General features: G+C 54.5%; 1 protein-coding gene across 1 annotated transcript in view; it reads left to right on the forward strand.

The window, feature by feature from the left end:
• The window catches only part of GRK5 (G protein-coupled receptor kinase 5), a 208045-nt gene that overhangs the window by 85866 nt on the left and 96073 nt on the right, over window positions 1-26106 (forward strand). The window contains exon 2 of the mRNA XM_066238796.1: window positions 16562-16657. Within this exon, the coding sequence (XP_066094893.1) occupies window positions 16562-16657 (96 nt within the window). The remainder of the gene's footprint in view (window positions 1-16561; window positions 16658-26106) is intronic.

The raw sequence follows: 26106 nt of genomic DNA on the forward strand, positions 1-26106 counted from the left end.
AGTAAAAATCTGGAAACAGTAACCTATGTGCCTTTTTTTTTTTTTTTTCTCATTTTTCTGAAGCTGGAAACAGGGAGAGACAGTCAGACAGACTCCCGCATGCGCCCGACCGGGATCCACCCGGCACGCCCACCATGGGGCGATGCTCTGCCCATCCTGGGCGTCGCCATGTTGCGACCAGAGCCACTCTAGCGCCTGGGGCAGAGGCCACAGAGCCATCCCCAGCGCCCGGGCCATCTTTGCTCCAATGGAGCCTTGGCTGCGGGAGGGGAAGAGAGAGACAGAGAGGAGAGCGCGGCGGAGGGGTGAAGAAGCAAATGGGCGCTTCTCCTGTGTGCCCTGGCCGGGAATCGAACCCGGGTCCTCCGCACGCTAGGCCGACGCTCTACCGCTGAGCCAACTGGCCAGGGCCCTACGTGCCTTTTAACAGAAAGAGGATGAATGAAATATTTTCACAAAACCGGCAGGTATATATTTGCTTTTTAAATTTTTATTCTCTTTAAGCTTGAAATATTTTATTTTAAAAATAATGCCAGAAGTGTGTATCTGGCAGAGGGGATGGCATATGCAAAGGTCCTGGAGCAGGAAATAACTTTTTCAGCGAGAAAGTAAGTGAAGGCCTGGCTTTTGCGCTGGAGGCCACCCCACTTTGGGCACCTCTCTGTTTGAAAGCCTGCTCTCAGCTACCTCTGAAACTATGGGAAATGCCCTTTACTGAGTTTGGGACGGCCTTCTAGGCATCCTGGGTGTCAGCTGAAGGATAGTGTGATGGCAGGGGAGATTGAACTGCCGGGGGCAATGCCTGCCTAGACCGGATTTGTGGGAGGCAAGAATGTTCAGGGTGAGTCAGCCTTCTTTGGCTAGAAGCTTCAGAGCCTAGCTGAGCTTTGCCAAAGAGCCATGGAGATTCCTGTCCCCTTGTGGAGGAATTTGCCCGCTGAACAGGCCACCTTTGTGAGACGAGTCACTGTTTCCCCCACTCTGTTAATCCCAGACACCCCTGAGTGGGCCTGCTTAGCCTCAGCCGCACACTCCGATGAACTTGGACGCCCGGACCAGCAGGCCGGGCATGTGTTTCAGCTGTGTCCATGTGCGACTCTTTCAGTAACTCCCTGAAACTTGGTCAGGGGCTCCTGAACCTGGGAGCATGGACTGCAGGTTGGGAGCCACTGATCTGGCCCAGGAACTCACATTTCTAATGTGAAAATGGAGGCCCGAAGAGGAGAGGTGTCTTACTTGAGGTCACTCGGAAGCGAGGGGCCTGGCTTCTGTTTGCAGACCAGAGCACTTGCTCTTGACCCTGAACATCGGTCTCTGTGTCCCTAGCCAAGATTAGTTCTGCTGACCTCTCCTGGGGAGAGATGCGTAGTGTCTGACTCTGGCCCCCCGAGCCTGGTGGGAGGGGTGGGAACGCGGGGGTGAGATGCTGGCCAGGGGCGGCTGCACCTGCAGGTGCTTCCTGCGGGCGTTCTGCACTCACCCCCCTCCCCCGTGTGACTTGCTGGCTGCACTGACCTCCAGCATCTACTGGATGCAGAGCAGCACGCTGGGCCCGTCAGATCCCCGAGACTGGGGCTGGTTAGAGGGGGCTGGGGACTACGTGAAAAATGCTGTGTGACTCATTCTCCTCGTGGGGCCTCTGTGTCCCCAGCAGAGGTCACAGGAGACACGGTTCAGTGAGGGACAGAACTGGGTGACACCAGTGACTCTGACAGAGCGGAGAGGATAATGACGTCCCTACTGCTCTGAGCTCTCTTCAGTGTGCTAGCTGCTCCATGTGCATTAGCTCATGACTCCTACGTCTGTGAGGTTGCCAATGGGTCAGCTGAAGCTAGTCAGTGACACGACTGGGATATGTCCCTGGGATGTGTGGTCTTGATCACCCTTGTGGTAGGCTGAATAACACCGCCCCCAAAGACATTGACATCCAAATCCCTACAACTTGGGCACATGTTACCTGCGTGGTATAAAGGGGCTCTTCAGATGTGACTCAGTGCAGGGTCTTGAGATGGGGAGGGGATCCAGATGTTCCAGTTGGGCCCGCTATAACCATAGGTCCTTGTAAGAGCACGGCAGAGGGAGATTGGACGGCAGACACGGAGGCGAGTGGCGCACCTGGAGGGAGCCTGGGCCAGTGACTGCTGGCTTTGAAGACAGAGGGGACGAGTCACTAGCCCAGGGATGTGCAACCTGCGGACACTGGGAACAGCCGGTGAGCAGTTCCCCCGGGAGCCTGCAGAGGGACCCAGCCCTGCCCACACCTTGATTACAGCCCAGCGAGTCCGAGTCCAGGCTTCTTCCTTCCAGGACGCCGAGATAGTGAAGTCATGTTATTCTGAGCATTAAATGGGTGTGATTTGTTATAGCATCAACAGGAAGCGACCACAACTGTGTTCTCGGCCCCGGTCCCCCTTGGGCCAGCTCTCCTTTCTGGGTTCAGACCTGATTCTGAATTCCAAGGAGTGGAAATCGCAGCTGCCAAACAGAGCCTTCCTTGGCTGTTTTACAGTTGAAGATGCATCTTAGAGAGAGGCTGTGTACGCCCGACTGCCTTGCCCGTTCCTGTGCTGTGTAATGGGAATTAGGAGGGCGTACAGAGGGTGAGAGGTCCTGGGGGCCCTGGGTCCCCAGGGTCGGCCCTGACTCTGTAAGTCCCCCGTGGACACTCTACCATCGTTGGTCCCCTGTGAACGACCACCTGTGGTGGGTCTGCACGGTGTGCCTAGCACCTCTCTGTGGCCCGAACAGGCATGGTCACGGCCATGTCTGAGATAGCAGGGGGTGGGCTGCCCCTTGGGGCCTTGCTGAGAACACAGGTGTCCTTTCTATTGTCAGGGACCAGAGGTGCTCGTGGTAGAAGTAATCCAAGGGCTTTACTGGGTCGGGGATTTAAACAGCCTGAGAAAAAGCAGTTCTTCCCACAGAGCTGTGAGTTGGAGATCGAGCTGGTCTTTAAGGACAAAATGCCAGCTCTGAAGAACCTGGAGTGAAGCCCTCTGTTCCATCCAGAGACGCAAAGAGCGGGTTTTTTTACCTTCCTCAGAATATGGCTAAACTGCCCATGGGCCCATCACAAGGACCCACCGAACCTGGGAACTCATCAGCCCAGCTTCTCACCTGGGGAAACTGAGGCCCTGAGAGGAGAAGGGACTCCCAGAATCACACAGGAAGTTAGTTAAGGGGTTCCTCAATGGAAAGTGTGAGCTCTGAAATGATAGGAGATTTTTCTGGGGTCACATTAAGATGGGGGGTGTTAATTAAACTCTCATTCATTCATTTACCAACATTTTATTGCATACCTGCTTGGTGCCAAGTACCAGTGCAGTCATGGTGCCGGCATTCAGGCAGTAACCTTCCAAGTGGTGGAGAGGAGTAGGATGATAGATCGTATAGAAGCTTAAACAATGAATGAATAAAGTAATTTCTGTCGTTACAGTTTATACAGAGAATAAACAAGATGAAATGATGGAGCGTAGCCACTAGACAAGGTAATCAGGGAAGGCCTCTCTGAGGAGGTAACTCCTCAGCTGGGAAACAGAAGAAGAGTCATGGGAAGCACGTTTCAGGCAGAAACAGCCAATTCACAGGCCCAGAATGGGGCAGAACTGGTGTATCTGGGGAGCAAAAGGCAGCCCGGTGCGGCTGGTGCGGAGAGTGAACCAGGAGAGAGGTCAGGGAGGGAGGCAGGTGGGCAGCGGCCTACAGGGCCTGGTAGGTCGTGGCGAAGAGCCCAGGCTTTGTCCCGAGGGCCAATGGGAACCCTTGGAGAGACTAGAAATGGTTTGCTTTTATGGAATGCCACAGGCTGCAATGGACAGTTGCATAGGAACAGATGGAGGCAAGGAGGCCAGTCAGGAGGCTGCTGTGATCGTCCTGGGAAATGTGATGGTGGCCTGAACCAAGACAGCGGCTGTGGAGGGGAAGGGAGGTGGCAGTGTGAGTATGTCATTTGGAAATAGCATCTGGAGGACCTGGTGGATGTTGCAGGTGGAAGACTGCATTAGTTAGCTGTTGCTGTGTAACGAATTACTCTAAACTCAGCAGCTTAGGACAAGAATAAGCATTTGTTACCTCATGGACTTTGTGGCTCAGGAGTTCAGGAGTGGCCTAGCCGGGTGGTCCTGGCTCAGGGTCTGTCATGCGGTTGCTGTCACGATGTTGGCGGGAGCTGCCATCATCCGAAGGCCTGAGTGGGGCGGAAGGATCTATTTCCAGGGCAGCTCCCTCCCAGGGCTGGCAAATTAATGCTGGCTGTTTGCAGCAGGTCTCCGCTGATGCCCACGCAGGCCCCTCTGTAGGGCTGCTTGAGTGTCCTCCCAGCATGGCAGCTGGCTTCCTTCAGAGCAAGTGACCCAAGACAGAGCAGGGCCTTTGGTCACCTAGCCTTGGAGTCAAACTTCATCATTTCTGCACAGCCCGCTGGCTACACAGGTTCCGTGTGGGAGGGGACTACACAGGCTGTCACTACGAGGAGGCCAGAGTCAGCTGGGGCCATCTTGCTGGCTGTTTGCACAGAGACCCTGGGAAGGACAGCATCAGGATGACAGCTCAGGTTTTGGCCATGTGGTTGGGTGAGTGCTAGCGCCACTTACTGAGAGGGGAGAAGTGTGTTTTGGGTGAAGGTAGGTGGCAATCAAGAACTCTCCCTTGGACCCCGGTTTGGGAGACCTCACTTCTCCATAGGTGCCTCTGTGTTGTGCTGGCTTTGGGCTTCCATGGCTTCAAACTTTGGGAGAACTTTGTCAGGGCCCCGTTCTCGTCCGTCCCTTGAGCCAACTCCATGTCAGGCTCGTTGATGAGAGTTAAGAATCAACTATTCTTAGGTTCAAATCCCAGCTTAGCCTCTTCGTGGCTGTGTGACCCTGGGCCAGATACTTGGCCTCTCTGGGCGTGTGGCTTCACTTGCAAATAAATGCACTTGGCTGTTGTGTCTGACTGCAGGACAAGGGAGCTGAAGTGCGCCGGCCGGGCCTGGCTCTCCCTGACCGCCCTGCGCCTCAGACCGCCGCATTCCTCTGTGAGCACAAGTCATGTCACCAGCAGAACATCCCAGGTCCCTGGGCGGCTTTGACTGGGAAGGATTTCAAAAGAGTCTGTTCAGCTTCTTTTAAGTAGGTGATGCAAAAATTCTGAGGACAGCAGAAGTAATTATTACTCACAGGGAAATGCAAATATTTTTATGAATATCCTATGAAAAATTGGGGCATTTTTTTTTCATGAGCAAATAGTCCTGTTTATTTCTCCAACAAAACAGCCACAGTTGTGCTGCAGGGTCTGTTACAACTGCCAGTGGCTTTTCTCAGGGGTCGACTCACCTCCCTTTTACCCCTCCCCATTTTCCCTTCTTTTTTAACCCAGAGAAAACACGGCGGAGACAAAAGTGACCAAATTTGGGCTTTGCCGAGAGAAGGACATTACTTTTGCAGTGAAAAGTTAATTTTTGTGGCCAGACTTTCTCAACTGTGAAAACCGGTGTGGGCAAAGCGTAGTAAAGCCCAAAAATACATTTGAAAAATGATTTTCCTTAGAAAGGACATTTTTAAGAAGGTCATTAGTGTTTGCAAGAGGAGAACAGGGGTCTGCTTTCTCGTGAAGGAAATGTTCTTTAAACTCCTAAGAGACACGGGGGAATGGAGGAGAGAGGGAGCCACAGGGAGGGGCTGGGGGACCAGGTGGGGGGCTAGAGGATGACATGCGTGTCAGCTTCGCGCCCGCCCAGTTCCTGGCCGCGCAGTGCTGGGGCTTGAAGTGAGCTCTGTGTGACTATTACTAAGGGCATTTGGTTCCTTTTGTGTGTGTGTGTGTGTGTGTGTGTGTGTGTGTGTGTGTGTGAGTGACAGAGACAGAGAGTCAGAGAGAGGGACAGACAGGGACAGACAGGAATGGAGAGAGATGAGAAGTATCAATTCTTTTGTGGTTCACTGACTGCTTTCTCATATGTGCCTTGACTGGTGGTGGGGCTATAGCAGACGAGTGACCCCTTACTCAAGCCAGCGACCTTGGGCTCAAGCCAGCGACCTTGGGCTTCAAGCCAGTGACCTTTGGGCTTAAGCCAGCAACCACGGGGTCATGTCTATGATCCCACGCTCAAGCTGGTGAGCCCACACTCAAGCCGGATGAGCCCATGCTCAAGGCAGTGACCTCGGGGTTTCAAACCTGGATCCTCCACATCCCAGTCTGACGCTCTATCCACTGCACCACCACCTGGTCAGGCAGGGCATTTGGTTCTTATAGCAGTTAGGTAATCAAGGTTCAGAGAGGTTGGGGAGGTGGCCAATGGTCGCTCAGCTCATGGACAGAGGAGTCAGAAGCCCAACCCTGCCCACCTGAGGAGAGCTTTCTCCATGCTGTCCTGGAGAAGGGGCCCTTGGTCCAGGGTTGGGATAACCCACAGCGAGATGGGAGGAGACATCCCTGAGGGGAAGCACTGCAAAGGCCGTGTGCTCCTGGGGAAGGCAGCTCCGGCCCCATTTTTAGGAAGAAACAGGCTCAGAAAAGATTATGGTGTGTGATGTGTTGTTTGCTTGTTTTAGAATTTATTTAGGAACCACCTTTCCCTTCTGGTCCTGCCTCTCCATCTGCCTATCTGTCTAGTCATCAACAATTTATTGAGCATTTACTATGTGCCAAGCACTCTGCTGGGTGCTTGGGAGACAACAGGGAAGAAAACCAAGAGCCCTGCCCTCGGGAGGCCTATACTCTTAGGGAAGGAGGCGCGGAAACGGGCAGTGAGCAGTGACCAGTGTCCATGAGCCATGTATTATAGAATGTTACAGGAGAATAGGTGCAGTAGAAATTAGAAATGAAAAGTAAAAAGGCTGAGGGGTCAGGAGAGGTGGGGCAGTGGGCGGATGCATATTGTAGCGTTAATAACAGGGATTAGCAAGTATTACTCTGGAGGGATGGAAATGCCTTGGAACTTCCTAGGTAGAGATGGTAGGAGCCCACTGTGAATGTGCTAAGTGCCACTGAATTGTTTAAGTAGTTGATTTGATGTTCTATGGCTTTAACGTCAACAAATTATTTATTAGGCCAAAAAAGGTGGTCAGGGTCACTTCATGGAGAAAGCGGTATTTGTGCAAAGCCTAAAGGTGCTGGTCCTGGACATGTTGACTCCCACAGAGGAAGAAAAAGTTTCCGGCAAGGAGAACAGATAACCGCGGGCCAACTGTGAGCCCTGGCCCAGATCCCTGGGGCCGACAGCCTGCTGCCTGCTTTGGTAATAAGGTTTTATTAAAATATAGCCACCTTCATTTGTTCACATATTGTTTGTGACCCAGGGACTTCATCTGGCCCTTTATAGAAAATGTTGCCAACTCCCAAGCTGGTGCCAAGGTCCTCAGGGAGGAGGGTGACCAGGGTGTTTGGGGGATCTGGGAGGAGAGTGGCAGCTGGAGTGGAGGGAGCAAAAAGTGAGTGAGATGGTAGCAGGTGAGGTCAGACATAGAACAAGGACCCAATCATGTAGCCTCCTGCATGACTTCCCTGTGGTTCCTCCAGACGCTGGGAAGGGTGCTGACATCACGCTGATGGGAAACTAATGCGTGCGTGTGTGTTGAGGGAGAGAACTGCTGAACCTGGAGTCAGAGGAGCCAGGCTTGAGACCTGCTGTCCGTCCTTTGCCAGCTCTGTGTCCTCAGTTCTCTCATCTACAAAAGTTCTGATGGGGTGATGCTGATGGTGGTGGCGATGATGCTGGTTTGATGGTAATGATAGTGGTAATGCTGGTGATGTTGATGGTGGTGGTGATGGTGATATTGATGGTGATGGTGATGTTGGTGATGGTGGTGATGCCTGTGATGATGGTGGTGATATTGATGATGGTGGTGTTCGTGACAATGGTGATGTTGGTGGTGATGCTGGTGATACTGGTGATATTGATGGTGATGCTGGTGATGTTGATGGTGGTGTTGGTGGTGACAATGCTGATGCTTGTGGTGATGATGGTGGTGTTGATGGTGATGCCAGTGATGTTGGTGGTATGGTGGTGATGATGATGGTGATGAAGATGGTGATGGTGGTGATGATGATGGTGGTGAAGATGGTGATGTTGGTGATGGTGGTGATGCCTGTGATGATGGTGGTGATATTGATGATGGTGGTGTTGGTGACAATGGTGATGGTGGTGGTGATGCTGATGATACTGGTGATGATGATGTTGGTAGTGATGGTAGTGATGGTGATGGTGGTGGCAGTGGTGGGAATGGTGATGCATGGTGAGATGATGGTGATATTAAGTGATGATGGTGTCAGGGATGGTCGTAGTGGGGGTGTGTGATGGTGGTAGTAGTGATAATGGCTACATTTTGTGAGCCTCCTACTCTATGCTAGGTACCTGCACAGTTGGCTCTAATTCTTTACCCAGCAGTACAATTTGGGTAGCAGCACCTTTGCAGGAAAAAACACTGCGTGACTAAGCAAGGCCACACAATGGGTGTGTGACGGGGCTCAGAACATGCAGCGATGCCTACTGACATTGTGGTGAAGAGGCCCCAGGGCAGTGCATATTAGAACTCCTGGTAAACTGCAGCTGTCACTCAAGGGCGACAACCTTTGGTCAAGGTGGCCCAGCCATACTGCTGCCCTTGGCAGCAAGGGTTTCCTGGGAGGGATTGTCCCCCCCTTCGCCCACCCCCACAAAGCCACACCAGAGGCCTGCCTTCTCTCAGGCTCGGTGTGCTGGGGAGGGGCTGTGTCTCCTCATCCCCGTGGCAACCAGCTACCGGCCTGGTGTTGGTTTGGGTTTTCCTAATTGAGGTGTGGGATCCTTCTGGTGTGGCTGAGGTTTCTCTGCTCTGGAAGCCCGACTGCGGTGTGGCCCTGAGGCGGGGCCCGGAGGTGCTGGGACCTGCCCACAGGCCACAGGCCCCGCAGGCCCGTGCTGCCCCCACGCCTCACACCACTTCAACGCTGCAGCTCCTTTGAAGAACATTCTGGAGGTTTCAGGTTCTTGAAGCTGACAGCTGCAGCCCAGGGAAATGTTCTGGGGGCAGGATAACTGCCTGTCTTTGCACCCCCATGTCCGGTCTGCTGGGTGGAGCCGGCCTCAAGGCCTGGGCGTGCTGAGGCTGCTGCCAGTTGCCCACTGCGGTCTCTGCCCACCCCTGCCGGGCCCGGGAACAACAGGAGCCTCTGATGAGCAGCTGAGTTCGGCTCCCAGGGCAGCCCGTCTTCTTCCCCTGGCTTCCCTGAGGTGGGGCGGGTTGCACCCGACCAGGCTGGGCCAGCACTGGAGTGTCAGCCACTGACGGAGACGGGGGCTGCTTCCCCTGGTCTCAGGAGTGGGAAGAAGGACCAGTGCCCACCGCGTGATGAAGCTGGTGGTGGTGTCAGGCTGTGGAGAGCACTTTGGGGTAGGAAGAGGCTCTGTGCCCCCCCAGACTCCTCCTCCCCTCTCTTACCCACCCCTGTGGCCCTGTGCCCAGCTAGGAAGGTGCTGGACACAAAGACGAGGGCAGCCTGAAGCTTCCCGCCCTGAGGAACCATGGACTCAGGCGACCCAGCGTGAGGGACAGTCCCCACCTCAGGCGATCTGGGCCAGGGGTGCTTTGCCATCCCTCGTGTTACATCTTCTAAATATCCAATCACAGGGTGGTCATGGGGGCCCCCGAGCTGGCACCACCAGATCCTGACCCCCAGCTCAAGCACTTTGGGACAGGGCAGGACCTGAGGACCCGAGAGCAGGGCTTGGGGAGGGCGGACTATGGAAGAGTCACCTTGATTCCGGGGGACACCCAGGAAACTTCACAGAGGAGGTGGCCCTGAGACAGAGACCCAGCAAGTGCTGGCTACTTCCGGAAAGTGAGACCCACAGAGATAGGAGGAGACCCCTGGCTCTGTTTGCAGGCTCCACCCCCCATGCCACCCACCCAATAGGCTCTCTTATTCTCTATCTCACCTTCCAGGATCTCCAAGAAAAAGTCCTTTGAAGAAAAAGTGTGTGTGTGGGGGGCGGGGGGGGGGGTCTGTTGCCCTGAGCTGGCACAACCTGCCTGAACCCCAGATGGGAAAACAGGACAGAGGGCTGGAGCTCTCTCCTGCTCCCCAAGTGGCCTGTCTCCCTTTCACAGCGGTTGCCAAGTGCGTTGCGTTGGACAAAGTCCCCCGCAGGCTGAGGTCACCTCAAGTACACTTGGCCGGAATCATGTCCCTGTTGAAAAGGCCTGAATCACTCAGTGACGCAGACCCCACGCGGGCCGTACAATGAGGATCTTGCCTTGTTTAGGGTTGAATGACAAGAGACTTTGAACTGGTGAGTGTCGCAGGCCTCCCTCATTAGCTTCAGCTGCGAGGCGCCACTCTGGTGGTGGGGCAGGTGGTGGAGTCCCGGTGGTGGTGACAGAAATGTCAGTGGTGGGGAGGGCAGGGGGAGAGGCAGCAGACACGGGAGCCACCCCTCAGCCACAAAACCAGCCTCCTCCGCTGTGCCCGCGGCCTCTGAGAACACCCACGGCCTCCCCACGGTGTGATTTTCTGGGAAACTAGCCCTGCTGGCAGCGCTGTGGAAACTGAGTCTTGAAAGCGCACCTGGGCAGAAAGGAATTGAACAGATTCTTTAGCTGCACAGACGTCACAGGCAAAATTGTAACCCTACCTGCCATTCGACCGGCTGAGAGTGGGTGAGTCATCAGCTTCCTGTGGCTGGGAACACAGAGCGAGCCTTCCCACGTACGGTCACTAGGATACTTGAGAACCTCCCAGACCTTGATCAGAGTGTGCCGAGCGCAGCTTTATGGCTCCCCCACCTCCCCACATGTGTCGTCTGAAGACCCACCCAGCAACGTGATTTGCTCCCTCAACGTTAACACAGTGCTGACCTTTCCAAGCCTTCTGGTCTCTTGCGACCTACAGGCCATTGCATGAGATGACAGGAGATAGGGGCCCTCCTCGGAATCCTGGGGCTGCGGTGGCCTGTGCCACTCTCCACCCTGTGTCCTTGTGCCTTTAACTAAGCAGTAGCACCCTGCACTGTTTTAGAGGAAGGGTGGTTGTTTTCGTGGTCCCCTTCGTGCTGCCTCTGGTTACACCTGGCACCACCCAGGGGCTACTGGTCTGAACGTGCAAGCTCTGGGAGAGCAGCTGCCTAGTTCACTGAGAGCAAGTGCAAAGGCCCTAAGAGCAGCTGCAGGGAAGGAAATGGACCTTGCGGAGATGATGAAGGTGCAGGGTGTCAAGCTTGGCCAAGGAAAGTGGGCTGACCTGCGGGTGATGGCCATCCTGGCTGCTGGGGCCTGGCTGGGCCCTGAGCAGGTGGGAGGGCATGGCTCTAGCCCCCGTGGGCCTGACAGCCCTCCCACGTGGGGAGGTGGGCTTGTGCAGCTGGGGCCACAGGGCCAGGGTGGGAAAGGAATTTCTGCAGACACATGGTGGGCCTGGCCACCTCAGCATACTAGGAAGCAATCCAGTCCAACTGAAATAATAAACAGTATCAACACTTCTGTCGTGAAATATGCAGTTTAATAACCTACCAGCCTACTTAAGAGCCAAATATTTGTCTGGAAGTGTTGACCTCTCTGAGGCAGGTTTTGTTTGTTGTTAAGACGCAGAGCCTTGCCCCGGCCCACCTGAGTTACGGAGGGGCCGGGTATATTCCATGGGACTTACAGAGGAACTGGAGGCCAGCTGTGAGTGGGGAGGCCATGCAGGACCCCCGTGGCCTTTTAAGGGGGCACCTTGTTGAGAGTAGTTGAGAATCACTGAAATAAAGCCTTCGATGTCTGTCTTTCCTGCTAGATTGGGTCCCCAAGAGGGGGAGGTTCCAAGTGGGTGACACCTGTCCATCTTGCCCATCACCATGTCCCTGGCACCTGCATTGTGCTCAGCATTTAGTAGATGCTCAACACATACTGGTTGAATGCATTAATGAATCTGTGTTAATCTTCTTAATGAATAAATGAACTTATAAAAAATATGCACACACACACGTGTGTGTGTGTGTGTGTGTGTGTGTGTGTGTGTGTGTAAAATAAGATGACTGGCTACCTGAGAATTAACTGGGGAACCTTTGAAGATGTCACATTCCAGGGTTTTTTTTTTTGTTTGTTTTGTTTTTTGTATTTTTCTGAAGCTGGAAACAGGGAGAGACAGTCAGACGGACTCCCACATGCGCCTGACCGGGATCCACCCGGCACGCCCACCAGGGGATGACACTCTGCCCACCAGGGGGCGATGCTCTGCCCCTCCGGGGTGTCGCTCTGCCGCGACCAGAGCCACTCTAGCGCCTGGGGCAGAGGCCAAGGAGCCATCCCCAGCGCCCGGGCCATCTTTGCTCCAATGGAGCCTTGGCTGCGGGAGGGGAAGAGAGAGACAGAGAGGAAGGAGGGGGTATGGAGAAGCAAATGAGCGCTTCTCCTATGTGCCCTGGCCGGGAATAGAACCCAGGTCCCCCACACGCCAGGCCGACGCTCTACCGCTGAGCCAACCGGCCAGGGCCCATTCCAGGGTTTTGATCATAGAAGGTTGGGGTACAGCCTGGGAGTCTATTGTCAGGAATACTTCATGGGTTCCTCAAAAAGGTAAGCATAGAATGACCACAAGATCCAGTGTAGGAGTTCAGAGTGTCACCCTAAAATGTGCCTTTGTGGTAGGCGATTATTTTGAGCTAAAGGCAATCAAGACCGAGCAAGCTCACAAGAAACTTCTACCTCTCCCTTCCCTTAAAGAATTTTTTTTTTTTTTTCATCTTTCTGAAGCTGGAAACAGGGAGAGACAGTCAGACAGACTCCCGCATGCGCCCGACCGGGATCCACCCGGCACGCCCACCAGGGGGCGATGCTCTGCCCATCCTGGGCGTCGCCGTGTTGCGACCAGAGCCACTCTAGCGCCTGAGGCAGAGGCCACAGAGCCATCCCCAGCGCCCGGGCCATCTTTGCTCCAATGGAGCCTCGGCTGCGGGAGGGGAAGAGAGAGACAGAGAGGAAAGCGCGGCGGAGGGGTGGAGAAGCAAATGTGCGCTTCTCCTGTGTGCCCTGGCCGGGAATCGAACCCGGGTCCTCCGCACGCTAGGCCGACGCTCTACCGCTGAGCCAACCGGCCAGGGCCTCCCTTAAAGAATTTAAGTTATGGGCTTTACCCATAATAAGCGTTATTACAGCCGGACCTGTGGTAGCGCAGTGGGTAAAGCATTGACCTGGAATGCTGAGGTCGCTGGTTTGAAACCCTGGGCTTGCCTGATCAAGGCACCTATGAGAAGTAACTACGAGTTGATGTTTCCCACTTCCCCCCTTACTCCCTCTCTCGGCTCTCTCTAAAATCAATAAGTAAAATTCTTAAAAAAAAAAGTTATTGCTAGAAATAACTTTTTATGACCTATCTATAGGGCACGGCAAACTCCTGGCTGTTGTACATTTGCTCTTCTTAATCGTGTTCCAATGACCTTCCTCTGCTCTGAAGCACCAATGTGCCTTATCTCATGCTCAGCTCAGAATGTCGTGTGCACCTTATCTGTCTGTCTCTTCACCTCTGATGTATTGGGGCCTTTGAGTCTCTCTGTATGTGGGGCTCCCAGACGTACATATTCAATTAAATTTGGCTCTTTTGTTAATCTGTCTCATGTAGATCTAATGATAAGAAATAGAGAAGAACAGACAAACCTGAAGGACAGAGGCCATCCGCCAGTAGGGATATACCCAGAAGCACGGAGAGCAGGCACTCCCATCCATAGCAACACTTTCATTATGCTGAGTGAAACAAGCCAGCCGCAGGACACAGTGCGTGGTTCCCCTTCTGCCCGGTACTCGGTACTCGCGGAGGGAGAAGGAAGAATGGCGGTTGCCGGGGGCTAGGGGAGGAGAGAAGTGGGAGTTGCTTGCTGGGGACAGAGTTCAGCTTACCTAAAAATGGTTGAGGATGAATTTTATGCTGTGTCTGTTTTACCACTCACACAGAAAGTGCTTCATCCCAGCCAGGCCTGAGAGTGACGAGAGTGGGAATGGGACAGTGAGTGGAAGGGAGGTGGACTGGGTGATCCTAACGGCCCTTCAGGACCTCGCAGCTTGCAAGCGGCTGAGGCCGCGGTCCTGGCTTTGCGGTCTTCTCTGGAGTCCAAGGGGTGCACAACCTGTCCTCTGCCCCTCAGGAGGCCAGACAGGCTCCTGAATGAAGGCCACAGAGCCTGTCCACAGGGCCAGCTGCTGCCCAGCGCCAGCTGGTTCATGCCACATAGGATGCTTAGTGATGGGCGTTAAGTCTGAAACAGATTTATATGCGAAAGCTAATGTTTTGGTCTTGACCATTGGTCCAGTGGACAGGCGAACAAACAACCCACGGGTGGGCCTGCAGCCTCGGGTCTGGGCTGGTGACTTTTCTCGGAGCTTGCAGGCATGGGCCCCAGCTAGAAAGGTTCTCGTACCGGAGCTGTGACCCTTGTGGAGTCTGAGCAGATTCCTCTCTGATCCCTGAGAACTGGCCCCGCTTTCAGTGCTCCTGGAGGGGGTGGTCTAAAGGGTGAGGGTGAGAGCTGGAGTCTGAGTTCCACTCAGGCGGGGGTCTGGGCTCTGCCATCAGTGAGTTGTGAGGCTGTAGCCACTCGTTCCTGCCCCCATGTCTGGTTCCTTCTCTGTCACATGGGAATGGTACTAGTTTTGCCTCATCGAGTTAGAGTGAGGACTTCAGGAGGGTGCAGGTGAAGGGCTGGGCCCAGCGCAGGGCTGGTGGGAGGGTTCTGCAGTGTGAGCACTGATATGCACATGTGTGCCCGGGCTGAGCAAAGAGCGGGTGTGGTGTCCAACAGGCCATCAGCTGGTGAGTTACGCAAGCTCAGACATCTGTTTCTTCATCTGTGATGTTGGCCCAGTAATTTCTTCCCAAAGAGTCATTTTGATGAGACTTACACCAGATAATGTTTAATGTGCCAGGCCAGGGCACATGCCCAATCCACATTCATTCTGCCTTTTGGAGTCTGAGGCCTTTGCCTTCCACGGAGACTTGAGACGAGGGGTCTGGGGCGGTTGGCCAGGTTGAAGACCAGAAAAGCCGATTGCAGAGGAAGGGACCGGTGTCCTATCTTTCTCCATCGGCTCTCTCTCCTGCTTCCCGGCCCCTGGGATGGAGGGTCTGTGCTGTCCTCAGCAGCTGACCCACTTGCTGGAGGTGTGGCCTCATTTTTCCAGCACAGCTTGAATGAGTTAGGAATCCCCATTCATTGAGACCAGCTTTGTGCTAGCCTCGGAATGCACACTGGGTGGGGGTCGGCCAAGAGCCCAGCTCCTGTGGGGTTCCTGGGCCTGCTGATTGGGGAGAGGGGTCCTTGCCCTGCCCAGCCTCATTCTGGGAGGGTTAGAGATGAGGGGGCTGTATACTCACCCAGAGCAGTGAGAGCCCAGGGTGCTATGGTCCTGCCCGAGGATCCTGTGTCTGTTTAACTAGGCCCCAAACTCCACAGGCGTTCGCGATGCTGGTCACTTGAAGGAGGGTAAAAAGCCCCTAGTATTCTGGGACACTGAAGGACCTGAAGGGTTATGTGACCTTTGGCGAGTCACTGACAGATGATATCTAAGGGCCACTCTGAGGGTGGAGCAGGTGATAGCATCTCAGGACTTGGGCTGGGGTGGGGTGCAGGCCACAGGACACAGAGGTGCCTCCAGGCCCGAGGCCCAAATGCTGGTGGGCTCAGGGATACCCAGGCCAGAGTCAGCGCCCACCGCTGTTCACATACCTGCGTGCTCTGCCACCTGCCCTCTGTCTCCTGATGGGGGAGGGGGCAGGTACACCTGTGTGTGCAGCTTACTCAGTTCCACGTGGCCCTTGCACATTCGCATTACGTGTGCCTCTTCACTGTGTTCTCATTACACGTGTGTTCATTACACGTGCGCCTTTATTGCGAGTGTTTGTTGTATGTTCATTGTGTGCCTAGTCATTGAGTGTGTGTGCTCATTTTGTGCATGCCCACTGTGTGCGTGTCCCTAGCGTGTGCACGCTCATCATGTGTGCACACAGCACAGGTATGATAGAGCCTTCCGGAGTCCTTCCAGCCTTGAGAACCGCGTCCTCCGATACCTGGGGGTTTGTGAGGATGGAGAAGAAAGGGGTCTCTAAAACAAGCGGAAATTGACGTTCTTGTTCCCAACATCTGGCCTCCATTTGGGGAAGGTGACTCTCCACGGGAAACAAGAGGACAACATGAGGCCACGAGGGGACCTCAGTCCTCTTGCTGTGGGTGCATTCCACTAGGACTTTCTGAGCCTAAAGGGAAGGCTGTGGTCTAGCCTGGGGTCAGATAACCAGCACCAGTGGGTGGACAGCAGTGGGGGAGGCTGAGAAAGGACCAGGCACCTGGTGGGAGCACCTGCACGATGACTGGGGGGGCTCCCGGCTGCTGTGGGGGAGGGGAGGGGTGGGGAGCTGGGGTCTGAGCACGCGGGGAGAACACACGGAATGGAGACCGGTGGGGCAGGGAGTGTGCGTGCCTGGGGCCTGGGGTGTGTCGCTGACTGGCCCCTGAGCCCCTCCCTGCAGCTCTGCTCCAGTCGGGGTGCTGGGGACAGGCTCCTAGAGATGGGACACAGGCTCCGGAGCCTTGGACAAGACCAACATCAACTGACATCTTTTCCTGTCTCTGCAGGGGGTGGAGGAAAGCGCAAAGGGAAGAGCAAGAAGTGGAAGGAAATCCTGAAGTTCCCTCACATCAGCCAGTGTGAAGACCTCCGGAGGACCATAGGTGAGTGTCACGCTGGGCGGGAGCTGGGCAGCGGCTGGGCGGGGCAAGGAGCGCCAAGTATAACCGAACGTTGTTGTTTCTGGTAGGGCCCCAGACTGCCAACCTTGCTAATGGACATAAAGGTGCGACCACTGTTTATTGAGTGTTTGGTGGGTACTGGGCAGAATGAGCGCTGTTACCCTTTGAGGCAGGTGCTGTTATTTCACTCCGCCTTTCAGATGGGGAAACCAAGGCACAGAGGGGTCCTGTAACTGGCCTGAAGTCACACAGCCTGTGGAAGGGTGGTGGAGGGGGCCAGGCCCAGCGCAGAGCCCCTACTCATAACTTTCCACCCTTCCTTTGGGGCCTGTGGCTCCTGCCTTCGGGAGGCAAGGCTGAGGTGAATATCTGGGTGCCCCTTTCATCTTGTGGGGAATGTCAGTGCCCACTGAGGGGCCACCCCCGCTCAGTGGGCACAGCCCAGTCCTCTCTATCCCGCACTTACGTGGCCAGGGACCTCCAACAGCAGAGGGGCTGGTCTCCCAAGGGGCCGGCACAGCCAAGCACACTGGGTGAGGTCCATCGCAGCCCCACTGAGGACACAGCTGTGTGAGGAGGCGGCCGACTGGCAAGGACCCCTGGGACAGGGTGTGATGGCGCGTCCCCATAGCGGCGGGGCCCTGGCCCTCCTCCCTCATGCTCCCTGGCGTGTCCCTCTGCCCCACTGCGGGAAGGCTTCTTGTTGAGTAAGGGATGGTCATTATTCAGAAGTCTGTGGGCCCAGATGCTCTTATGACTTAAGCCCGAGGCTTTGGGTGAACTTCCCTGTGACTGTCTGGGAATGTGTGGCCACTTGCTGGCAGTTAGCTTTTCTAAGTGGCTTCTCTGTGGCCTGGCCTCCAGCACTTTCCCAGGCCATGCGGGACCGACACAGCCTCCCAGGCCTCCTCAGGCCCAGCCCACCCTCCAGATTCTTCACAGGCCCTGTGACGGCAGGTGACAACTGTTCCCTCTGTGCGCCCCACACGCCTGCGTGGAAGAGGAGTTTGCTCGGCTGGTGTTCATGAAATGAAAGGAAGGCAGATGTGAGCAGGTGCAGAGCTAGGGTGCTAAAGCATGGAGAATAGCCTCCAGGCCCCCTCTGACCCTTAAAGCCTCAGGTCCGAATCCCCATGGCATTCTTGGGGCTCGAAGTGGCGTTGGCCAACAGACCAGGGCCTCGGGGTCCAGCCAGACTGGGGTTCAAATGCAGCCTTTTCGCCAGTCACCTGACATACTGTGTGGGTCGTGCTCAGCCAGTTTCCTTGGCTGACACCGTGATGATGGACATAGTCGAACGCAGCCATGTGTGAAAGGGCTTCGCTGGAGCCCCCTAAGGACCCAGGGACCTGGTGCCCCAGCACCCTGCCTTCCTGGGAGCCTGGCAGCCTTACCCTCTGCTGGGCCACTCCTCAGTTGGGGCTTGGTGCCCATGTTCACTCTTGATGCTGGAGGCACACGGGCAGGTGGGAGAGAGGTGGACCCCTGTCTTGGGCTGAAGGGGGGTTTGCTGCTGACAACTATGGGTGGCTTTCAGAGAGGGGATGTTAGGGAGAGTCTCCTGGGAACCAGGTTCTCTGCTCAACCTCTTGGTCCCGGACCACAAGGTCGCCGGCTACCGGGCACTGAGCCCAGCTTGTCCTCAGCGGACCCCAGGGAGTGGCTCCCACGCAGCCTCGTAGCACTGGTCTGACCCGAGGGGTAACTTTGGAAGAGAGAGCTTGAAATAGGAGGAAGAGACCTTCCGGCGTGAGGGGCTGTGCGCAGAGGCTGGGGGGCTAGGACGTGTCCAGTGGAGCTCCCAGTCCAGAACTGTCACAGCTCTGGGCAGCGTGGGGCCACCCGCTGCCTCTCCCATTTAGAGACCAGGCCCCTTCCTCCTCCCCTCCCCTCCCCTCCCTCCCCTCCCCTCTCCTCTCCGACACTCGGACGTGACCGAGCCCTGTGGAGGCTTGGTGCCCCCAGACTGTCAGCATGCCTCACTAGCCCTGCTCCCCATGGGGCTTCTGGGCATTGCCCCAGAAGGGCTGTAGATGTTCCTCCCCGTCCAGGTGGCCTGGCCCTGCCCTCATCACTCTGGTTTGAGGGATCCAGGAACATAGGATTCACTCCGCTTTTCTCTGTCCGTGGACCCCACGCCATGTGCCCCAACCCCGTGGGTCCTCCTAGGCCCACAAATGGGCCTCTTGGTGGGGCCCACTCCCCAGGGAGGGTGTGAGACACGTGCGTGCTGGCGTGTGAACGTGAATTCTGTTCTCCTAGAGGACATTGAAAAGACTCTGTGTGCGAACACAGTGTGAGGAGAGGCCGGGAAAAACAGGAAGGCCACCATAAACCCCGGGCGAAGCCGCGGCCGCGGGCCCCAGCGCTGGGCCTTCCCGCCTGTTTACAGTCCGTCGCCCTGGTGTTTGCCTAGCCTCTGCTGGGGTCCTGCTGGAAGGCTTTCTTAAATAAAAATCTTATTGCTTCTCTAGACCAAGACACAAACCAAACAGTGGCAAATGCTGCATTTGTTTGTCTTGTGGACTCCTGAGCTCACTTTCTGAAGCTCTCTGGGAGGATGTCCCAGGACAGGCCGTAGGCCAAGGTGGAAGGGCCCCTTGGGCCCAGAGGACAGCGTGGGGTGGGGGGGTGGGAAGGCTCCTGATCAGACAGGGAAGGGCAGAGCCCACGAGGACCCTAGGACGCCCTCCCCTCTGGATTGCCCAGAACAGTGGTCTGTGAGAGCCACACCCCCTCTTGCCCTCGGCACTGCCCTGCGTGGACATGCGCCAACTCCTCCCAGCAGTCAGGGTGACTTTGAAAAGGGAAGACTGCAAACCCCCTGCTGAAACCACGGCAGCCATTCTCCACCCCTCCCGGAATACACCCAAAGCCCTCACGCTGGCTGAAGCCCTTCTCAGAGTAATGCGTCTACATGTTTAAAATAAAATATATGGGATTCTTAGATACAGTTACTGCTACCTTTGAAGTTTATGATATTAAAGTATATCTGTTTCATAATAATAGTTGGAATGATAAGGTCGGCAGCTGGTCTCACAGCTACTGGAATTTTGAATTTGTGATGAGCGTGATACTTCCAGATATCTGTAACAATGGTGATATGAATGCATCTGTGATTTCTGCTGTCAACGGGTCCCTGGTGCTGTTAACATTACTGGGGGTTGCTGGCATTTGTGACTGAAGGCCACACTCATTTTCAGTTAGACATTGGTGAAAAGAAAGATGATATTTTTTTCTATCCGAGTCCATAGACCCCCTAAGTTCTTTTCACGGGCCTCTTGGCAATACCCTGACCCTCGCCTGTGTGTTGGGTCACTCCTTTCTCCCTGGTCACAAGCTACACTGGTCACCTTTTTGTTCTTTGAATACCTCAAGCTTGTCTCCAGCCTGAGCTTTTGCAGTTGCTGTTCCCGCCGGCTGGCATGCTCTTCCCCACAGTTGTTCGAGGGGTCTATAGGTCTCAGCTCAGATACCACCTCCTTAGAGAAGCCTTCCCGACCAGCGTCTAGGAAGGAGTCATTCTCTCCCTCTGGTGGCGGTCTTCCACACAGTGCTGTTAATGTCCTCCGCCCAGAACGTCACCTGAGACCGTCTTCTGCCTAGTTGTGGGCGTGTGTGTTCTGTCTCCTGTCTCCCCCACTGGACTGGATGTCCCATGATAGTGGTGACTGCTTGATCGGGTTTACCTCTAGGACAGTGCCTGGCACATGATAGGAGCTCATTAAATATTGAGTGGGTGAATGAATGAATGAATGAATGAATGAGGTAAAACATTGGAAATTAGAGCTCTTTTTAAAAAATTTTTTGACATGTGCTTGCCATACCAAAATATAATCTTAGCCTGACCAGGCGGTGGCGCAGTGGATAGAGCGTTGGACTGGGATGCCGAGGACCCAGGTTCGAAACCCCAAGGTCGCCAGCTTGAGCACGGGCTCATCTGGTTTGAGCAAGAGCCCACGAGCTTGAACCCAAGGTCACTGGCTCCAGCAAATGGTTACTCGGTCTGCTGAAGGCCCGCGGTCAAGACACGTATGAGAAAGCAATCAATGAACAACTAAGGTGTCGCAACGCGCAATGAAAAACTAATGATTGATGCTTCTCATCTCTCTCCGTTCCTGTCTGTCCCTGTCTATCTCTCTCTCTGACTCTCTCTCTGTCTCTGTAATATATATATATATATATATATATATATATATATATATATATATATATATATATATATATATATATAATCTTAGGCAGTGGTACAACCCTAAAGTCATAAAAGTTTAGACGTTGGAGCTACCTTAGAAAGCATCTATTCAAACCCCCCCCCTCCCATCAGTTACAAGGCAGGGACCACAGTCTTTCATCCGCGGAGCGGGCCGGCAGCCGTGGCTCTTGGTGCAGGCCAGTTTTCCCGAAGCCTCAGGTGGCCAGTTCTCGCCGTGGAGCTAGGTTTCCACAGCGTCCTCAGCCACAGGAACTGGAGAGCACCTGGTCCAGCTACCCATCTCAGACCTCAGTAAAGAGGCTCCGGGGGCCCCGGGTCCTGAGTTAAGGCTCTCCGTCCGCTACATTCTATTGAAACTCAACCATTCTGGGCGTCCGCTCCCACCAGTAATCCAGCGGAGGCTCGTTAGGCATGCAAGTGGACAGACATTTCTGCCTCTCTGTTTCTCTGTATTTATAAAGATGGATCCTACGTTCATTTGTTTAGTCAATAAGTGTATATTGAGCAATTGTTCCGTGCTCCTGGAGCCCATGCATGGGTTGGCCCAGCAGAGAAACAAAGCGGTGATAACAGGTGAGGAAGTTCTGTGGTGGAGGAACAGGTTGCTGAGCTAGAGGAAAGTGTCAGGGGTCTACAGCCAGCAGGACCATTCCCAGGGGAGGTGGCCTCACCCTGAGCCTCCCAGCGCATCTCTGTGTGAGCTCCCTGAGGGCATGGACCACATCCTGTCCATCTTGGAGTCTCCATTGCTAGTGCAGCGAGTGGAGGGGTGCGTGGGTAGATGGGTGAGGGGAGGGGTGAGTGTAGGGTGGGTAGATGGGTGGGTGAGTGGAGGGGTGCGTGGGTAGATGGGTGAGGGGAGGGGTGAGTGTAGGGTGGGTAGATGGGTGGGTGAGTGGAGGGGTGCATGGGTAGATGGGTGAGGGGAGGGGTGGGTGTAGGGTGGGTAGATGGGTGGGTGAGTGGAGGGGCATGTGGGTGGATGGGTGAGTGGAGGGGCGAGTGGGTGGATGAGTGGATGGAGAAAGCAGAATGGTTGGTGCCCTCCTCCCCAGCCCTCACACCGCCGTGGGCGGCGATGAATGTTAAAACAGAAACTCCTTGCCATGTACATCTACTTTCAGTGCGAGCCCCAGAAAGGAGGAGTTGATTTTAGATAGCCCTGGAGGAGGGCAGACGGACCGTGAGAGGAGGAAGGGGGTCTCTAATGTCTGCTTGATGCCACTTCCACTAATGACATTATTACTTACTGAGCCGGTTGTTCACATAAGATAATTAGAGGGCTCAAATCAAAGGCGCTCTCAGAATGTCCAAAACTTGGAAGGCTAGAACGTCATTGTGAAGATAAAAGATTGTTGAGGTCTGCAAATATTTCTCAGTGACGCAGAAAGTTCTGTTGGAGAAAAGTGTGGCATTTTTATTTATTTAGCTCAGTCTCACTGCGTACTTTATTCTTTCATTTAAAAAAAGTAAAAAAAAAAACCATGAGGGGGCTCGAGTGAAAGAGTTGATTATTCTACTGTTTGGCAATATTTCTGTAGGAACTGTCCAAAAGCTATATAATAAATCAAGGCCCCCTGAGCAACCCCTGGCGAGACTGACGTTTACGAGGAGGCCGTTCACAGAAACGAGCTGCCGTGGTGCCCTGTGTCCTCGTGGGCTGACGGGACAGGGAGATTTCATTTGCCTGGTGGCAGGGTCTCCCACCAAAGCCTTAACTCTTTCCAGGAGCAGGAGCTCGAAGCTGTGGGCAATTCCCGGGAGAAAGTGTAGGATCTTAGCATTAAAGAAAAACACCCAAGCACCAGAATAATGTGAAGGCTGCTATGAACTAGGTCGATAATTCACTCCCTCAGCTTTGTGTGTGTTCTTTAAACAAGAACTCAGCCTACAGAGGTTTGTCTCTGTGCTATAGGCACTGTTGTAGGCACAAGGGCTGTACCATCATCTGCAGAAGCAGTTCAGTCTCGGGGAAGGACTTCGGTTCTTGGCACGAAGGTCAGATGGCGTCTCTGCTGCTCCCAGCCGAGAGACGTTGGGCAAGTTGTTTAATTTCTCTGGGTTACAGTTTCTCAGTCTATAGAATGGAGACACTAATACCAAGCTGGTAGAGCCAGTCATCGTCATCATTGTTGTCATCATCACCGTCATCATCATGGTTCTAGTGGCTTGAGGGCTTTAGAGATTCCCAAAGAATTGGCTACATGTGATGAATGGAGCTGTTTCTCTGCTGACGTCACATGGGCCCAGTGTCCCAGGAACCCTTGCCTTGGGGTCATCTGAATCCCACCCTTTCTTAAGTGTCTGCCTCCAGCCTTTTCCTCCTGGAGGCCCACTCAGATAGATTCCTCTAGCCCTACCCCTCCTTCCTCCCCTTGTCCCCACTGTGCTTCCAGGGAAGTTGATAGTGTCACACTCTGCTCAGACCCCCCTCCCCTGGGCCTGGTGGGTTTCTTTGCAAGAATATACGGTTGCTTTGAAAGGTTGCACCCCAGAGTCCTAACAGGGAAGGCAGGGAAAGCATGGAAGTTTGCTTTATCTGTACAGTGGTTTTTAGAAGGAGAATGAATCAGCGTGTTATTCGTATAATTAAAAGTGGAATGGATAAAGGCTGGATCTGCTGTCTGATTGCACAGTAGGGCACTGGGGACAGTGGCACCATTTCCCTCTCTGTTGACTTTATGTCCCCTGATGAGTCTGTGGACTCTGAGAGGACACGCAGAACCTCACAATCTCTGCAGACCCCGCAGGTCTATGGCTGAGAGACCCCTGCCCGTTTCTTCTGAAATGCTGGCAGGCGGGAGTCCCTCCATAGCTTTCAGCAGTGGGGATCTCAGGGCCTCTGTCCTGCGAGGGTTTGGAGGGAAGCCCAGGCCTCGGTCAGCTCAGTCCGACCCTGGCCCCATCCCTGGGGTCTCCAGCCTCCCGCCAGGCTGCTCACCCTGCTGTCTTATCAGCAGTGGCCCCTGAGTACCGCCCACAGAGGTCCTTGTCACACAGCGTGGGGCGTGGGTGCCCACACAGTGCAGTGGGGCGGCTCGGGCCTCCCGGAGGTGCGGCCGGGCTGCTCTGCGCCTCCAACACCTTCCTCTCTGCTCACTCCTGCTCAAGGGCTGCGGGCCCCCCAGAGCTGCCAGGCACACGTCAAGGCCTGGAGAAGACTCCAGGCTCCCGGGACGGGTCCCACCCCGCCCACAGGCCTGAGTGACCCCGTCCCCTTCAGGTCCGCCAGGCGAGCACGACAGCTTTCGAGCTCCTCGTCAGGGGACGTACGTCATCCTTGTCCTTGGGATGATAAGGGCGCGTCACGTCTGCGGCTCTGCCACTTGCCGGGCCCCGATAAGGCACAGCATCTGCGGGTCTTTGAAGGGCAGGATAAATTTAGATGTGGTGGATTTAGAACGTCAGGTGACCTGTTTGCAGCTGTAGGCCTCAGGAGGGAGAGGGCAGCAGGCTCGCCTGCCCAACTCTTTGTGGGCAAGGGTCTCACTATTCTGCCAAGATCAGTAGCCACCTGGAGTCATGGGGCTGGGTCCTCAGTGCCGGGCACGCACGTGGGCGCATGTGGGGTGCTCATTCATCTTACTCAGTGGGTTTCACTTTTGAAGATGCTAGCATGGCACGCCGATCGGGACTTTGTACAGATGCCCTGGAATTGTGATTTTCAAAGGCTGCTCAGTACGAAGAGAGTGTGATCCAGAGAAAGCGTCCGCCTCATCGGGGTTTCTTTTAATGTTTGGGCCCCTGTGTAAGATTTTATTCCAGGGTTAAAAACAAGTTTGAAACCTGCTCTAGGCCAGGTGTCCCGTTTTCCAGATAAATAAACCGAGTACCAGAGAGACAAGTGACTTACTGAGTTCTCCCCACAACCTGACTCTAAGCAGGCTTTCTCCCACTGTCTGTTTGTCTTGATAAAGTACCACAGTCTGGGGGCTCAAACACCAGGAATGGAGCCGTGGCCGGCTAGCCCTGTTGGTTAGAACATTGTCCCAAAGCATAAAGGTTGCCAGTTTGATCAGGGCACATAAAGGAACACATCACTGTTCCTCTCTTTCTCACCCCTCCACCCCACCCTCTAAAATCAATAAAAAACAAACAAACAAAAAACCACCAGAAATGTATTATCTCACAGCTCTAGGGGATAGAAGTCTAAGTAAGATAAAGATGTTGACAGGATTGGTTCCTTCTGAGGACCAGAAGGAACAACCTGTTCCAGACCTCTCTCCTAGCTTCTGGTGGTTTGCTGGACCCTTAGTGTTCCTATGCTTATAAAAGCACTATCCCGCCCTGGCCGGTTGGCTCCGCTGCAGAGTGTCAGTGGGGCGTGTGGATGTCCCGGGTTCGATTCCCAGCCAGGACACACAGGAGAAGCGCCCATCTGCTTCTCCACCCCTCCCCTTCTCCTTCCTCTCTGTCTCTCTCTTCCCCTCCCGCAGCCAAGGCTCCATTGGAGCAAAGTTGGCCCGGGCGCTGAGGATGGCTCTGTGGCCTCTGCCTCAGGTGCTAGAATGGCCTTGATTGCCTTTTCATTCCCTCTTTTTATTGTTGTTGTTATTGTTCAAGTCACAATAACTGGAACAGTACTGTTTGGTGTTTTTGGTTTGTTTGTTGCTCTAGCTTTTGCCATGACACTTAGCCTTCAGAAGAATATCTCTGTACTTCACTGTGGCGTTTCCATCTCGGGCTCAGAGGCTGAGGAAGCCCACACTGTCCTTTTGAAGGCCAGATGCACTTAGCTCAACCAGAGCAGTGTGTGCAGTGGCCTCTGCCTCTTTTGCTTCCTCTGGAATGTTCCATCTCCAGCTCTGTGTCTGCGGACACCATTACCCTGAAATATGCTGCCGACGGACAGCGGACAGCGCAGGCGAGGTTCCCGCTTATCAGCCCCAAGCCACTGCAGTCATGGGAATGAGAAGGGCTTTTTTGTCTGTTTCAGGGCCCACCACTGAAAAGAAAGGGGGAGGAGGGAAACAAGCTGGTTTATGCAGCAACGGGGACCTCCAACCAGCTCAGGAGGCCATCTGACCCTCGGCAGCCTGGGCATGACAGCATTCTGCCCCATAAAGAGATGCTAGGACAACACTTTTAAACTGTCTCTGCCCAGACTCTATTTACGGAATTTATTTCCCGGGCTCCGTCTGTGCAGCAACACCTTGGCTGCAGCTCTGCAGGCGTCTGCCTCGGCGTGTTAAATACTCCTTATTCCGAGTACCAC

The sequence above is a fragment of the Saccopteryx bilineata genome, chromosome 7, assembly GCF_036850765.1.
Source record: "Saccopteryx bilineata isolate mSacBil1 chromosome 7, mSacBil1_pri_phased_curated, whole genome shotgun sequence".
NCBI lineage: Eukaryota > Metazoa > Chordata > Mammalia > Chiroptera > Emballonuridae > Saccopteryx > Saccopteryx bilineata.